General features: G+C 44.4%; 1 protein-coding gene across 1 annotated transcript; it reads left to right on the top strand.

Annotated features, from left to right (window-relative positions):
• Positions 1–344: 344 nt before the first annotated feature.
• On the top strand, positions 345–16,868 carry Amd1 (adenosylmethionine decarboxylase 1). Its single transcript, XM_028861734.2, has 8 exons — positions 345–838; positions 8,928–9,014; positions 9,946–10,072; positions 11,543–11,645; positions 12,926–12,968; positions 13,616–13,853; positions 13,937–14,092; positions 14,789–16,868. Exons 1-8 carry the CDS (start codon positions 729–731, stop codon positions 14,927–14,929), a joined length of 1,005 nt encoding a protein of 334 aa, XP_028717567.1. The 5' UTR covers positions 345–728; the 3' UTR covers positions 14,930–16,868.
• Positions 16,869–16,941: the final 73 nt, after the last annotated feature.

Genomic DNA, 16,941 nt, shown 5'->3' on the forward strand with positions numbered 1-16,941 from the left:
GAGCCCCGCAGACACCCCTCAAGGCTCCCTCTTGTTCTCTGCTAACCAGCTGTTCGCAGCGTGGGACAGCCTTGTCTAACTCCCGCTCGCCCCAACAGTTCTCCAAGCAAGCCCAGCTTCCCAAGTCCCCAGCCGGACAACAGTGCGGTCTCCCGCTCTAGGGGACAGCGGCCACTCCATCTGCAACCAAGCTGCAAATCCCCTGCACTCCCAGTAGGCCCACCGCCAGCCAGCCGGCGCTCGGCGACGTTTGACTGACACGGAGCTGGGCCTATGAGGCCCCGAGGGCGGGGCGATCGCGTCACTTCCTGGCCTGCCGGAGAGGATGCCTTATATAAGGTCTGCGCTCACGCAGAACCCTCGCTTACACAGTATGGCCGGCGACATTAGCTAGCGCTCGCTCAACTCTCTCTAACGGGAAAGCAGCGGACTACAAGAGACTGAACTGTATCTGCCTCTATTTCCAACAGACTCACATTCAACTTTCGCTCACACACACACACACACACACACACAAAAAAAAAAAAATAGCCGGGAAAATTTTATTAGTCCTTTTTTTAAAAAAAAAAAAAGTTAATATAAAATTATAGCAAAAAAAAAAAAAAAAAAGGAACCTGAACTTTAGTAACACAGCTGGAACAATCCGCAGCGGCGGCAGGAGCGGCGGGAGAAGAGGTTTAATTTAGTTGATTTTCTGTGGTTGTTGGTTGTTCGCTCGTCGCACGGTGATGGAAGCTGCACATTTTTTCGAAGGGACCGAGAAGCTGCTGGAGGTCTGGTTCTCCAGGCAGCAGTCCGACGCAAGCCAGGGATCTGGGGATCTCCGCACCATCCCAAGGTGGGTGCGGGGGGCCGGAGAGGGGGGCCCGCCGCCGCCGTCGCCGCCGCCCGCGAGGCTCGATCGCGGCTCGGCCTCAGGTGGGGCCAGGTCGCCGGGCGGGCGGGCGGGCGGGAACGGGCTTCTCCCCGCTGCCGTTGCGGGGCCGCCGGCGCCGGGGGGAGGGGAGGAGGCCGGCGCGGCCGCGTGCTCAGGTAACGTCCCCGGCGGATGGCTGGGGCCGGGCGGCCGGGGCTGGGGCTGGGGCCGGGGCCGGGGGGGCGCGCGGCCCTCCGGCAGGTGTGGCTCGTCACGGCGTGCCCGCGCGGGTGAGGGGCGGCCGGGCGGGCGGAGCGCGAGCTGGGCGGGCCTGGGCCGCGGGGCTCGGGAGCAAGGCCTCCCGCCGCGGGGTAGGCTGCCGCGCGTGGCGGCGGCGCCCGGGCGGCGGGATGGGGCGGGAGCGGCCGTGTCGCAGTGCTGGGCCCCGCCGTGCCCTGCAAGCCGGGCGCCTCGGGACCCTCCCGCCCCCGGGTCTCCTGACCTTGGGTTGTGTAACCTGTTACTACCGAGCGGCGGTCCGGGAGAGCACGGGGGGTGGAGGAGGGTTTGTCGGCGATCACGGGGGGTTGGGGGGTGGAGGGAGGCCGGGTCAGCCCCGGGCACCTATCTAATAATGCCTTAAGCTGGAGCAAAGCAAGCTGGGGCCCCGGCGCTCGCACCCGGGCGGTCACCCGCGGCGGCGACAACGGGACGTCGCGTGCGCGGTGAATGGGATCGCGCGTACGAGGGTGCAGTTGGTGCTGAGGATGCGTGGACCCGGCGGCGGTGACACCAGCTGCCGGCTTCGGGGGGCCGGTTGCACGGGCTCCGCCGTGCTCCTCGGGGCGCCAGGGCCACCAGGGTGGCGGAGGAACCGGCGTGGTCCGGTTCATTGAGAGGCGGACCAATGAGCTCCCGGGCCCCTCCGGGAGCCTGGCCCCAGGGTGTGGACCAATGGGCGTTTTAGGAATGTTGGCTGCGCCGTGCAACCGTCTTCTGACAAAAAAGCGAGCGGAGAATCCCGGCGGCCACGTGCTGCCGAGACTTTAAGGCACCCTGGGAAACGCAGTTCCTACTAGTTGCTGCGGAGGTTCCCATTGTAGGGGGGAAGTGTAGCCTGAGGCGTTACGGTCTCCGTTTTCAAGTCCCATTTGCCGTGTGTGCCGTTTTCAGTTGTCGTTAGTCTTCTAATAACCACGGAGAAGCTTATTCCCCTCACAAATGGAAAACTGGTGGTTGTGATAGGCTCCTCACAAAGCTAGTGCTACCAGGATTATTTCCTAGAAAATCTTGGTGCGAAGTGAATGACGGGGTGCGGTAGGAAATTGCAAGAAAGAGCATTTGGAAGCCCAAAATAATCTGTAACACCTATAATAGAGGGAAGATGTTGTTGTCCCCAAATTCTTAGTCTAAGATGCCAGAATGGGACTCTAGAAATGGCTCGGCAGACAGGAGCACTGGATGCTCTTCCAGAGGACCCGGATTCAATTTCCAGCACCCACATAGCAGCGTACAACCCTCTGTAACTCTGGTTCCAGGGCATCTGACGCCCTCTTCTGGCTTCTGCGGGCACTGCACACGTGGAGCACAGACACATGTAGGCAAAAACGCCCATACAAATAAACGTGTGCCTGTGAAGTGTCTCCTGGGTAAAGGAGAGGCCTTTTAAAAAAGACAGTTGCTTCCTTTAACTGTTTGAAAACCGCATGTACTTTGTGTGTAACCAAGTAACTGAAAATCTACTGTTTCGGTGTGATACTGTCTGAAGCGCTACTCTACAGCTAACCTTAAACAAGTAGTAGCTGAAATCTGTTCGAAAGAACTGAAAGTTCACTATTTTTCACTGGCTGAAAAAATAAAGAAGCTGTGCACTGGTTGTTATTTACTCTGAGGCTTTTAAAGAAGGATCTGAAAAAAAGTATGTGGTAGGTAAACCTACCTAGTCAGTGGCTTAACAAGGAGTCTTGTGGGAGCCCTAAACCATTTCTGAAATGGAAACAATTACTGTGGGGTAATGGGATTAAATAAACTGATATTTACAGTAGTTAAGTGTTAACAGTTTTGATGTTTTATTTTATTTTTATTTATTTAAATTTTTCGAGACAGGGTTTCTCTGCGTAGCTTTGGAGCCTGTCCTGGAACGCATTCTGTAGCCCAGGCTGGCCTCAAACTCACAAACTCACAGAGATTCACCTGCCTCTGCCTCCTGAGTGCTGGGATCAAAGGCCTGTGCCACTACCGCCGGGCGATTTTTTTTTTATTTATTTATTTTATTTATTTATTTATTTATTTTTTGAGACGAGTTTCTCTGTGTAGTCCTGGAACTTGCTTTGTAGACCAGGCTGGCCTTGAACTCAGAGATCCACCTCCCTCTACCTCCTGGGTGCTGGAATTAAAGGCAAGTGCCACCACCAAGTTCTTTTTATCCAGACTTTAAGCCCACTTTTCAACAAAGTAAACTTTCAGAGTTTTGTGTTTGGAATACAGTTTCCCCCGTGTAGCCTTGGCTGGCCTGGAACTCACTATGTAGACCAGGCTGGTCTTAGAACTCATTAAACTGTGTTGTATTGAATAATATTTGATAATCAGAAAGTCCTTGCATGTCAGTGCTGAAAATACTGCCTTCAATAGCTATCGAAAAGTGAGCAGACAAGAAGCTGAAGTTGGAAGATGGGCAGACCAGTTAAATAAAGAAGCAGTCTATGTTTGAAGCATAGTGAACATAAGCCTGCAGAAAGAATGAAGACTAGATATCCTAGTATCTACAGAGGTGCCCTGCCTTTTAGAAATAAGGGTTGCTTTTTCACACCTTCTGCAAGAAGCTGGGGAACATCTTAAACAACATAACCAGGCCTGATCATTTTAAGAAAGATCCAGTTGGTTTATTTGTGTTTGCCAGCAAAAGCAGGAAATATATCTCCATATAAGGACTTAGGAATTTTAATAGCAGTTTTGTGATAAACTCCCAAACTGGAAACAGTTCTTCTGGTGGTGGGGGGAGGTGGTTAGGAATTGGTAGCGTACATCTTTAATAAAATAAAGAACTAATGGATAGTTGTAAATCATACAACAGAGTGTTACCCAGCGATAAATGATAAATGAGCCATTGATATATACAACACATGAGTAATGATAAAAACAGATATGCTGAGAAAAGAAGCCAGACAAAAGTACATGCTTTAAGATTTTATTTCTGTAAACCAGAAGTGCAAACTGATCTGTTAAGACGGTCAGTGGTGGACTGGAGGCCTTGACAAAGGGAAGGATGGATGGCGAAGGGGTGTGAATGTGCTGCTGGGTATTGTGGCACGTGATCTTAATCTTATCATCCTGGAGGCAGAGGCAGGCAGATTGATGCCTTGTCTACAAAAGCAAGATGAGTTTCATCCCAGAAACCCACATAAAAGTTGCTTTAATCCCAGCACTCGGAAGCAGAGGCAGGCGGATCTCTGTGAGTTTGAGGCCAGCCTGGTCTACAAAGTGAGTTCCAGGAAAGGCGCAAAACTACAGAGAAACCCTGTCTCGAAAAACCAAAAGAAAAAAAAAAAAGAGTTGTCCTCTGACATACACAAGTACATCATGGCATGCATGCTAGATAGGCATACACAATAATGGTAAAATTGGATGGGTGTGGTGATATGTGCCTTAATCCTAGGGCTCAGGTGCAGAGGTCATGTATCTTTATGAGTTTGCAGCTTGCCTGGTCTGCAAAGTGAGATTCCCAGCTTCTTCCTCCCACCCCCCATCAATCCTGTATCTTTTTGGAGATGCTCCTTATAGGAAGTAACTTTGGATTCATTAATCTTTTTCTTTCATTTTGTTTTGTTTTGTTTTTTGAGGTGGTGTCTTAATCTGTATGTAGCCGGATTTCAGCTGAGCTGGTGGTGCTCACCTGGAATCAGAAAAATGGGGCAATAGGATTTCAGGGGCCTTAGGGTTAGTCTAGGCATGAGTGAAACCCTATCTCAGAAAACAAACGGATCTGGGAAGATAGCTTACAGTTAGCCCAGGACTAGGAACTGAACTTGATTCCTCTAACCCAGTAAAGAACCCTAGAGAGGCTGGGACAGGTAAGAGACAGACACACTCCTGAATTGTCACCTGGCTACTACGTGCATGTCCACACATACTGGTGTGCACACATTAAGTTTAGTTTATTGGTAATAATTTTCCCTGGTAGCTTTTGTGATGCCCTATTTTAAATATCTCTGATAATCTCAGTCTGGGGAAGATGTTTTCCCATAAAGGTTTTACATCCCTTCATACTGATACAAAACTCACCTGAAAGTGATTTTTGTGTATGGTGTGAGCGAATAGAATAGACCCTTTAAGCAAAAAGGATTTGTCTTTCCAGGCTTTAATGCCGAGACAGTGCAAACTTATTTTTTGGAGACAGGGTCTTTTACATAGTCCTGGAGCTCACTATGTAGACTAGGCTGGCCTTTGAACTACAGAGAACTTCCTGCTTCTGCATACTGAGTGCTGGGACTAAAAGCCTGTGCCACCAGGCCTGGCTCCTGAGTTCCTCTAATTTCCGACCCACCTCATTCCTCTAATGGCCCTCCCCTTCTTTTTGTTGGAGGTAGTCAGTCACACCTCAGCCATAACACTCTGAGCTCCCTTCTTAGTTGACTGTTGAGTTGTGGTCACTTAGACAGGAGGAATTCATAGTGTATTGCCAGAGAACCTTTGAGTTGGATCCGTGGCTGCCCACACCAACTCTTGTTGTAGTGCTGCACTGTTATTACACGTGTTTCTTCCTGTAGGGCAGAGGGCAACCAACCAAAGTCAGTTCTTTTCCATCTCGCGGGGCCCCTCCCCCCCCCCCTCCCCCTCCCTCCCGTGGTTCTGTGGGTCAAACTGGGTACTATAATACACTGAGTCATTCTGTTGCCTTTAAGCTATCTATCTTAAGCATACATACACTGAATAAAGTAGCAGCAATAGAGAAAGCAGTACAGATAAATTTGGAACAATTTATTTAGATGTTTGTGTGCATGCGTGCACACATGCATATGCCCTTGGAGGCCAGAAGAGAGCATCGGATCCCCTGGAGCTGGGGTGGAAGCAGTTGTGAGCAGCCATGGTAAATACTAAATGCTATGTGTTTGGTTACTTTTGACACAAGGTCTACCTTGGGTTAGTGACCTGAGTATAAGAGTCTCAGAAACAGACCATAGTAAAGCTGTGTGCTCACTAATTTAGTAGCTTCTGTTGAATTTTAAACAGTGACTGGGTAAACTGAACTTTGAAACCAGCCATTTTTACTTAGGAAGTGATATGAATGTAATCATAGATTAAAATCTCTGGCTGCCTTTCTCAGATAGTCTCTGGCAATAGAATCTATGTAGCTCTCCTCTCAGCCCCTGATTTCATTCAGTGTAGTTCAAATAGTTTTATCTTGTGAATCGGATGCTGTAGTTCCTCTGCGGGCACCAGGCTGTATGTTGTGCACAGGCATACATGCAGGCAAAGTGCTCGTACACAAAATAATAAAAATCTCTTTTAAAAACAGTCTGTAGCCCCGGGCCGTGGTAGCGCACACCTATAATCCCAGAACTACACAGAGAAACCCTGTCTCAGTCTGTAGCTTATGTATACCTAAAGCAGTGTAAAAATAAAGAATAATGATGTGGTAAGTGTGGGTGTTGGGAATTAAACCCAGGTCTTCTATAAGAGTAGGCAGTACTCTCAACCACTGGACCATCTCTCCAGCTCCTCTTCTGCCTTTTTAGCTTGTGTGGACTTGACTGGGGTGGAGTGGTAGAGTATTTGTGACTGTTTAATGTTAATATGCTCCTGGTTCAAGCATTTGATGGGGTTTCTTTCTTTTTTTTAAGCTATTGTAAGTTATGCTGAGAGTACAGTGTTCTAAACCACTGTGGAAATCAGTGTGGCGGTTTCTCAGAAAATTAGGAATCGAACTACCTCAAGACCCACCCATCCCACTCTTGGGCATACCCAAGGAATGCTTGATAATACCACAAAGACACATACTCAACTATGTTCATAGCAGCACTATTTGTAATAGCCAGAACCTGGAAACAACCTAAATGCCTGTCAGCTGAAGAATGAATGAAAAAAATGTGGTACATATACACAATGAAGTACTCAGCAGAGAAAAACAATGACAGCATGAAATTTGCAGGCAAATGGGTGGAACTAGAGAGTACAGTGTTCTAGACCTAACTTTCATGTGTGGGGGTTCTATACAGTTTTCCATAACTGCTGCTCACTTTCACTTTGAAGAAAGAGCTAGATTGGAATTCAGCCTTATGTATGCTAGGCAGGCACTGAGTATCATCTTGTGGCTAGTTTATTTGAGACAGCTGTGCAGTTCGGGCCTCTCCAGTGCTAGGTTAACCAAATGATTATGAAGGTACATAATGCCTTATTGGAACCTACAGTGATCTATTCATATATAGTATTTGGGTTTTTGTTTTTCTGGGTTTTTTTTTTTTTTTTTTTTTTTTTTTTTTTTTTTTTTTGTCTACTAGAGGCAGAACTGATTAGTTTAAGAACATTTATCTGCCTTGAAATAATTATCTCCTAGCTTTACAAGAAGGTGTGCTGACTTTTTTTTTTAAAGAGAAAAAGTTTTATTGGTGTCCACGTGATAGGAAGATAACAAGACTTGTTGGCAAGGCATTTCTGAGTTGGCTATTTATCTGTTTAGAAAGTCCAGTGGAGTCGGTAATAATGGTTGAAGATGTGTGCTTTATTTCTAACCCTGCACTAAGATTACTAGCCTATATTAACTATTTCACCAAATGGTTCTGTTTGGTAAGTCTTGACATTACAGATTTGGGATGGGGGTTGGGTTTTTTTTTTTTTTTTTTTCAAGACAGGGTTTCTCTGTGTAGCTTTGCGCCTTTCCTGGAACTCACTCTGTAGTCTAGGCTGGCCTCGAACTCACAGAGATCCTCCTGTCTGCCTCCTGAGTGCTGGGATTAAAGGTGTGCGCCACCACTGCCCGGCGATATTACAGATTTTAAGCATAGCATTCAAACTGATAGTCAACAAAGCCAACCCATTAAAGGATACTTTCTCGTTGACTTAGTTCAGTGTTTCTTACTTGGGGACAGTTGCTACCCAGGAGACATGTGGCAGTATTTGGAGATGTTTTTGGTTGGCACAGCTGAAGACTGGGGGTGCTTCTTCTGGGCTGTGAGTGGGTAAAGGCCAAGGACATTTGTCTGTAGCCTGTGCAAAGAAGAACTCAACCCCCAAAAAGGAAGTATATGGATTAGAATGTAAGTATTAGTAAGTATATCGAAGTAACTGCTAAAGATACCCCAAAAAAAAGCTGAGTTGTGGTGGTGCATACCTTTAATCCTAGCACTTGGGAGGCAGAGGCAGGTGGGTCTCCGAGTTCAAAGCCAGCATGATATAAAGTGAGTTAGGACAGCCAGGGCTACACAGAGAAACTTCATCTCAAAACAAAAAGATCATGATCAAGAAAGGACTGTCTCTCTCCCTGCCCCAAAGAAATACATACTCTTTGCTTATGATAGTAAATGAGATGACTTCCTGGTAAAGAGCAATGGCTACTCTCCCAGAAGACACAGGGTGGATTCCCAGCTGCCCATGTGGCCACTTAGAACCATCTGTAGCTCCCATTCCCAGTGATGTGATGGCCTCTTTTGGCCTCTGGGCACTATACACATGTTTAATGCAGACATATGTGGGCAGAATATCCTACACACATAAAATAAATACTTTCAAGTTGAAAAGGAAAGGGAAATGGCCAGTGTGGTGTGGTGCACTCTTTATCACAGTGCTTGGGAATCAGAGGCAGAGAGATCTGAGTTGGAGGCCAGCCTGTGTACATGAGCCAGGGCTACCCAGTGAAACACTGTCTCAAATAAATAAATGAGTTAAATGGTCCTAGTTACTGTGTCAGATTTTCTGTTTAAAATCTATCTTAAGAGACTAGAAATATAACTCAGTAGAGTGCTTGCCTCTCACGGACCAGGTTCCATCTCTAACAACGGAGGACAAAGGTGGTCTTAAAGAATAAAGTCTGGTAGAAATAGTCCTGTTGCTAATTGTGGGTTTTGTTGAATGACAGATCTGAGTGGGATGTCCTTTTGAAGGATGTGCAGTGCTCAATCATAAGTGTGACAAAGACTGACAAGCAGGAAGCTTATGTACTCAGGTGAGTCCTGATTGTAGCCATGGGTGAGACAAGCCACACTCTCCTCTCATGGAATCTGTGTTTTTCAGGGTTTTTTTGTTTTGTTTTTGGTGTTTTGAGAAATGGTTTCTCTGTATAGTTTTGGTTCCTGTCCTGGATCTCGCTCTGTAGACCAGGCTGGCCTTAAAAATAGGTGCAAGGTTGGCTTAACCAATAAATGCTTTGAATGCTTAGTTTATACTGTGGGCATTGGGCCTTACATTAAATAACATACATAATATATGGCTATATTTTTAACTAAGTCTGTGTTTTTAGCATGCGCAAATGTTGGTCAATGCTTACTGTGCACCATGCCAAGTATAAAATGATGTACAAAAACATTGATTTCCTCACAAAGCTTGTTATCTAGTTAAAGATGAAAAAACACAGGAGAGCAGTGGTGTCCAAGAGGAGGTAAAATCTGTTACTTAGGAAATAGTGGTGAGCACACAATACCAGCCGTACTGGGTTAGACTGTGGTGTCCAGACATAAGAATGAATATGAAATAAAACTAAATAATATTCACTCTAAAGAAAAAAATAAAATCACACAATTGCAGGAATATGAAGGGCTTGGAATGTACTATTTAAGCAAGATAACACAGTCTCGGGGTTAATGCATGTACTCCCACATGCAGAACCTAGCCAATAGTTGTGTGTGTGTGTGTGTGTGTTTGTGTGTAGAAGAGAGACTGAGAGGCTATATATTAGGAGATATGAGGAGTGACTGAATGTAGGTTATGGGCATGAGCTATGAAAGGATATAAAGCTCTAATAGTTTTTCTAGTTCTAATTTTGTGCATATAATGTCCATCCAAAGGTGATGTAAGAATTACAAATACTGATGTGCTGGTACATTATTGTATTGTCAGTAGAACATGCTGAGTAACGCTCTTGTGCCTTTCTGTTGCAGTGAGAGTAGCATGTTTGTCTCCAAGAGACGTTTCATTCTGAAGACATGTGGTACCACCCTCTTACTGAAAGCACTGGTTCCCCTGTTGAAGCTTGCTAGGGATTACAGTGGGTTTGACTCAATTCAAGTAAGTGCTCAGACACAGTGTCAAGAGTGGTTTCTGTTTGGGTTGAATTTTAATATTTTACCTCAAAGAAAGAAATGTCATTAAAATCTCAGAATTTTGGTTTCTTTGCACCTGTGGTTGGGACTGAACCCAAACCAAGGCTTCACATATGCTAGTCAAAAGTTCTGTCACTAAACTGCCTGCCCTGCTAATGCTCTTTGGGGGCATACCCCAGGCTTGCCTCAAACTCAGTCCTCTTGCCTCTTCTTCCAGAGTTCTGGAATTACAGGTTCACGTTACCATACTCAGCCTATTTTGGAGGGTGGGAAATGGGGGAATCTGGCTTTGGAGCCCTGGCTCGTCTCTAATTTACACTGTTGTAGAATATTATTTTAAGATGTGTTTATGCTATGGAACATTTAATGATGTAAAGTGTGTTGCATTCTTTTATGTTGCATTTGTTTGTTTAACTCTGAAGCTGTGTTACTGTGCCTGTCTAAAACACCTGGTGGTTTAATAAAGAGCTGAATGGCCAATAGCAAGGCAGAGAGAAGATAGAGAAGGAGAAGTCTGGGAGAACAAGAGCAAGAGAACAGAAGGAAGAGGTGCAAGGAAAGATGGGTCCAACCCCAGAGTAAGAGTGAGAATAAGATTACAAAAGTAAGGAAAGGGAAAAGCCCAGAGGCAAAAGGTAGATGGGATAGTTTAAGCTAAAGAAAGCTGACTAGAAACAAGCCAAGCTAAGGCTGGGCATTTGTAATTCATAAGCCTTTGTGTGTGATTTATTTGGGAGCTGGGTGGTGGGCCCCTCAAAAGAGTAAAAGCAACCAACACTATTACATTCTTGCTTTGGTGTCCTTGGTACTAAGATTAAAGCTGTGAAACGTCACACCCTCCCACTAGTGCAGTTCTGATAATACTCAACTGTCCTTGTAAGAAATCTAAACATAGGCACTTAATAGTGTTGACTGACTTGAAAAACACTTGCCATGCAAGCCTGACATCTTGTTTTATCCCCAGAACCACAAAAGGCAGGAGAGAAATGAATACAGGTTGTCCTCCGACCTCCACATGCTCTTGGTGCTTGTACACATGTGTATGAATGTGTGTGCCATGTGTGCCCAGTGCCCAGGGAAGCCAGACTAGGGCATCGGATTCCCTGGGGCTGGAGTTTAGAGCGGGTTTGTGAGCCTCCGTGAGTGCTTGGAGTCACATGAAGGTAGAGCCCTTGAGAGGAAGCACTTTGCTAGGAAGAAGTGTGTTTTGTGCTTCGAACCCATTGATAGACGTGGTGTTTTTTATTGTATTCCAGCTTAAAAGGGACGTTGCAGTTGTGAAATTGTGTATATTATTGTCGTTCTGGTGGCTAATTTGTGTGCTTCACAGTTATACCTTGAAACATTTGTAAAGTTTTTATTTTGTTGTCTTTTCTACATATAGAAAATTGATTTAGGGAAAAATTCCTAAAGATCTCTTTCTCTCTCTTTTAAGAGCTTCTTTTATTCTCGTAAGAATTTCATGAAGCCTTCTCACCAAGGGTACCCACACCGGAACTTCCAGGAAGAAATTGAGTTTCTTAATGCAATTTTCCCAAGTAAGTAAAAATAGAGCGTAGTAATTCTAATCTGTTAAAGTTAGGTATACAGCCATTTAAAGATGGGCGGGTGTTTGTTTTTGTTGCCATTTCTGAGACAGGGTCCCATGATGGTCTGGGGCTGGCCTGGAACTCCATCATTGTTTGGATTGTTTGCTACTGGAAGAGTGTGATGTGTGTGTGTGTGTGTGTGTGTGTGTGTGTGTTGTGTGTGTGTGTGTGTGTGTGTGTAAATGTGGTGCTATTTTCTGTGCTTTTTTTTCTGTATATCTGGATGTTTAAAGATTTCGGGCAAATTTTGGTTGTGTGGGTAACAGTACAAGTTGTATTGTGCGCTTGTAAAAATAATGTCAGTGCTGCTAAGGTAGACAGAATGTCATTGGGAAGCAAAGCCTTTATTCCTGGTTAGTAAGTCAACTGAAGGAGCCCTTGAGCCTAACATTCAAGGCCAGTCTGGGCCGGATAGTGCGAACTTGTTTCAAAAACACCAGCTGGGGTGAAATAAGGTGGGTGGTTCTAAACCTAAGACATCTTCATAACTTTGCAAAATCACTTACAGGAATGGATTTAAAGGTAAAAATCCTGGGGACAAGGTATGTGTAGCTCACAAATAGTGATGAGTGCATACTTAGCATGTATGAGGCCCTGAATTTGATCTTCAACCCTTCAAGAAATAAAAAGACTTCAGGTATTTGCCCGTAATTTATGACCTCAAACACTAGGTGCTACCAGAAAGTGGTGGATATTTACTTGGTGTCATTTCCTAGTTGGTGTGCTGTGCTAAGGGAAATCTTAAAACAGTTTGGGAAGGGATATGTAAGTAAAACAGCTTATGAGTTAGAAGAAGAAGAATAGAAAAGTAACCAATTCTCTGCCTGTGAGAGTTTTAAGAAGAAGGTGAACTGTAATTTCTCAACCATTTAGGTCCGTCTGTATTTCAGGAGTGTCAGTGGCAGCCAGAAGAAAAATGGGTAAGAGCAGAAGGGAGCCACTGAGGGATTTAAGCCTTTGCTGCTCTTCCAGAGGACCTGGTGCCCACAGAGTGACGGGTCTGACCTGTGAGCACAAAGTACATGTGCTACCAGCAAACTAGACACATACAACAAACCTTTTAAAAAGAGGGCTAAGAAGATGGGTTGTTTTCTTCCTCGAATTTACCCACTTTAATTTCTCTTCACTGATGACATTTTTAATAGGTGGCGAATAAAGCTGTTCATTGGATAATTGATAATGAACCATCCTGTTAAGTGGATTTTTAAAAATATTCTCTTTCCTTACAGATGGAGCAGCATATTGTATGGGACGTATGAATTCTGACTGTTGGTATGTAATCTTGATCTTGGTTTGGTTTTGTTGCCTGTGTGTGGGTTTTGGAGGGAACAGGGGTATTGTTTTAAGCTAGACCTGGTAGCCCATGCTTGTTAATCCTAGCTACTCTGAAGGCTGAGGTAAGAGGAACAAGGCCAGTAAAGACAGTGTAGTGAGACAAAAGGAAAAGGATGGGAAGTGTAGTTCAATGGTAGAGTGTTTGAATTCATTGCTTATATCTGTATTCCTGGGTATTCAGGGTGGTTCAGAAGCCATCAGGTGTCCCTGGCTTTTCTGTTAAGGTTGGGGGCTCGTGAAATCCCCACTTCCGACTCAAGGCTAGAATGTTACCTGGCTTGATCTGATACAGCAGCCACAACTGCTATAAGGTTTTGAAGTGTGGCCATTGTGCGAGAGGGGGGCCTGGGCTTCTTTTGGCTTTTTGAGACTGGGTTCTTCTGTGTAGCCCTAGCTGTCCTGGAACTTGCTCTGTAGATCGTCCTGGTCCTGAACTCACAGAGATTGCTTGCTTCTGCCTCCCAAGTGCTGGGAGTTTGCCACAACTGCTCTGCTGGGTATGGGCTTCTTAAAGAATCAATCAATGTAAGGCTTATTCTAATCTGTACGCTCTGTTGAAGCTAAGCTGCTTTACTTCTGTGTAGGTACTTGTATACTTTGGATTTCCCAGAGAGCCGAGTAATCAATCAGCCAGATCAAACCCTGGAAATTCTGATGAGTGAGCTCGACCCAGCAGTTATGGACCAGTTCTACATGAAAGATGGTGTTACTGCAAAGGATGTCACTCGTGAGAGTGGAATTCGTGACCTGATACCAGGTTCTGTCATTGATGCCACACTGTTCAATCCTTGTGGCTACTCGATGAATGGGATGAAATCGGATGTAAGTAAATAGAATCTTCAATGATGTTTTAATATTTATATCTTTCCTTTCTATTACTACTAATAATACAACTTTTCTCAAAGGGAACATATTGGACTATTCACATCACTCCAGAACCAGAATTCTCTTATGTTAGCTTTGAAACAAACTTAAGTCAGACCTCCTACGATGACCTGATCAGGAAGGTTGTGGAAGTCTTCAAGCCAGGAAAGTTTGTGACCACCTTGTTTGTTAATCAGGTAATTTGACTTCTGTTTTCTTTATCCTTTCAGCCAAACTAGGAACTGAATCCATGCTAGGCACGTGCTAGGCAAGCACTTCCCAGCCCAACTAATGTGGTTGCTAGGAGTAATAAAGCCTCGAAGTAAATGGGATAACAGGGATCGCCACAAGACTTGCTGTTGGGTGACAGCTGTACCTGGTTACTGAGCTGTATGTAATGCAGTGCCATTCCCAGGGGTTACTGTGGGCGGAGAAACCTTGCACATTTCATTAGCTTTTCAGTAGTCTGTTTTGTGTGGCACCCAGTTAGCAAGCTCTTGTTGTACTGATGATCCCTGTTGACAGCCTGGTCAGAGACTATAAGATGCCCACAAGAAAAAAGGAAATGCCAGTTTGGGGCTGGAGAGAGCTCAGTAGTTAACAGCACCTTCAGCAGGAAACCCAAGTTCAGATCTCAGCACCCACACCAGCTGGCTCACAAAACACCAGAATGCCAAGGAGTCGCACATCCTGTCTGGCCTCACGGCATGTGTACGTGTACGCGCGCGCACACACACACACACACACACACACACACACACCACGCATTAAATAAATAAAATCTTTATTATTTAATGTTTGATTAAGATAGTCATCCATTCGTGGCATTACTGTTTTGTCTGAAAATAATCTAGAGATTGGAAGTACTAATGTTTGTTTCCATTTTTCCCCAGAGTTCTAAATGTCGCACAGTGCTTTCTTCCCCCCAGAAGATTGAAGGTTTTAAACGTCTTGATTGCCAGAGTGCTATGTTCAATGATTACAATTTTGTTTTTACCAGTTTTGCTAAGAAGCAGCAACAACAGCAGAGTTGATTAAGAAAAATGAAGAAGAAAAAACGCAAAAAGAGAAGACACACAGGAGGTGGTGGCTGCTTTCTAGATGTTGACACTGGGGGCCGTGCTCTCCAAGACCACCACCTTGTAGTTGCAGAAAGCCCTAGGTCTATTGATAGTGTAATCATTTTGAAGTGTATGCATTATTATATCAAGGAGTTAGGTATCTTGCATGAATGCTCTCCTCTGTGTTTAGGTGTTCTATGCCACTCTTGCTGTGGAATTGAAGTGCATGTAGAAAAGAACTTTGACTGTATGAATCCTTACGACACTTGTGAAAATGATTCAATTTGGTTTATGCACAGTGTAATATTTCTGCAGGCATCGTCCAAAATCCCCCACAGACAAGGCTTTCGTCCTCATTAGATGCTGGCCTCAGCTGACCATCTGCGACTGTTCTATTAAATTGCTGCCAGAGTTTTTACATCCAGTTACCTCCACTTTCTAGAGCATATTCTCTACTAACGTTATTCAAGACCAATTTTTACTTCATACAGGTGTTTTATGCAATGGCAATTAAAGTTTTTCTTCCACAAGTTGAGTCCTTGTAAGAAAATGCTGATTCGGGTTATTGTTTTGTGTTCTACTGTTTGAATAGTTGTTCCTGCTTTTATAGTCCTGTGATTGATTTCTTAGACTCTCACCACGGTGTCTTTTCCTCTTCCCTCAACTCACTGCTCCCCCATTAAAGCAATCCACGGTTACACGGGGCTTATATAAGACATAAGAATGGGGCCTCCTTATTAGCATGAACTGTGGAAGATAAATGACAAAACTGAATGTATTAAATGAAAAGAATTCGGTCTCCAGGGGTGATTGGCAGAGAGAACCCATTTAAAAAAAAAAAAACAGTCAGCTGTGCGGTGCATTTTTGCCTTTAACGGAGCACCTGCCATGCCTTTACTAACTTATTAAGTAGTGACCAGAGGAAGTCCACTAAGTCGAAACAGATATTTAATCCTAGATATTCTGACCTCGGTACATGCAGTCAACTTTTAACCTATTGGCCACCAATTTCTACTAAAAGAAAATTTGATTCAAAGGAGAATCTGTGGCATTTCCATCTGTGACTTAGAAGCTGTGTGTGTGTGTGTGAGTGTGTGTGTGTGTGTGTGATGCATGTGAGTTGTTCTGACTTCACCTGTTCTGTGTGGTCTTCTTTTACCATGGTGTTCACATGATCCAATGAACGACTATCCAGGTTACTCAGCCAGGTAGTAAATGTATGAACACACAAAACAACACAATCGTCTGAAATGTTTAATGGGACTAGAAATAATAGGCTTTCAAGAGTTGGCATGTTAGTGGCATTTGCAGCTATTGTGGGATTTAAACAGCTGGGAGAGGAGCAAAATGGACTTAATTTCCTATTTATTGCCTTCGTACTGTTTTCTTGGTAGTTTCTGGACTGATGCAGTGATGTTCTGTTCCTTCCGTATTTATAACGAAACACTTTTTTAGCGTTTCTAAACATAGAATCTACTTGGTTTGAAATCAAGTGGTTGGAACACTGTCTGGATTTGTACTTTAAGCATGCTGTTGATTGAATGCTTCATTGGGGAAGCCTCCAATCAGCTTTATCAGTCTGGTTGTGTAATGAGCACAGCACCTAATGTTTTCAACTGCTATTTGGAGGACCAGTGCTTATTTAAGCTGGATTTTGTAACCCACTAGATTTTGTTGGTTTGAGGTCTCATTCCCCGATCTTACAGAATTACAAATTCTAATGTTGAAATTTGCAGAGGTTCTTGTGGAAAAAAGCCTAGAAAACCAACAGTAGATTGAACAGTGATCCTTGCAGGAGGGGAAGTATGGGTGCCATGATTTCTTTTCATTGGTGTTGGGCTTTGAATCAGTTGAAATGTATTTCTGTACCACAATGTAAGCTTCAATAAAAGTTTGCTTAATTGTCTAGTAACATTTAGAAAGTTTTCTGTTGTCTGATGTCTACTTGGCCAAAAACTAGAGAAATTCAAAAATTTGAAGGTAGA

This window comes from Peromyscus leucopus, chromosome 8a (assembly GCF_004664715.2).
Source record: "Peromyscus leucopus breed LL Stock chromosome 8a, UCI_PerLeu_2.1, whole genome shotgun sequence".
NCBI classification, from domain to species: domain Eukaryota; kingdom Metazoa; phylum Chordata; class Mammalia; order Rodentia; family Cricetidae; genus Peromyscus; species Peromyscus leucopus.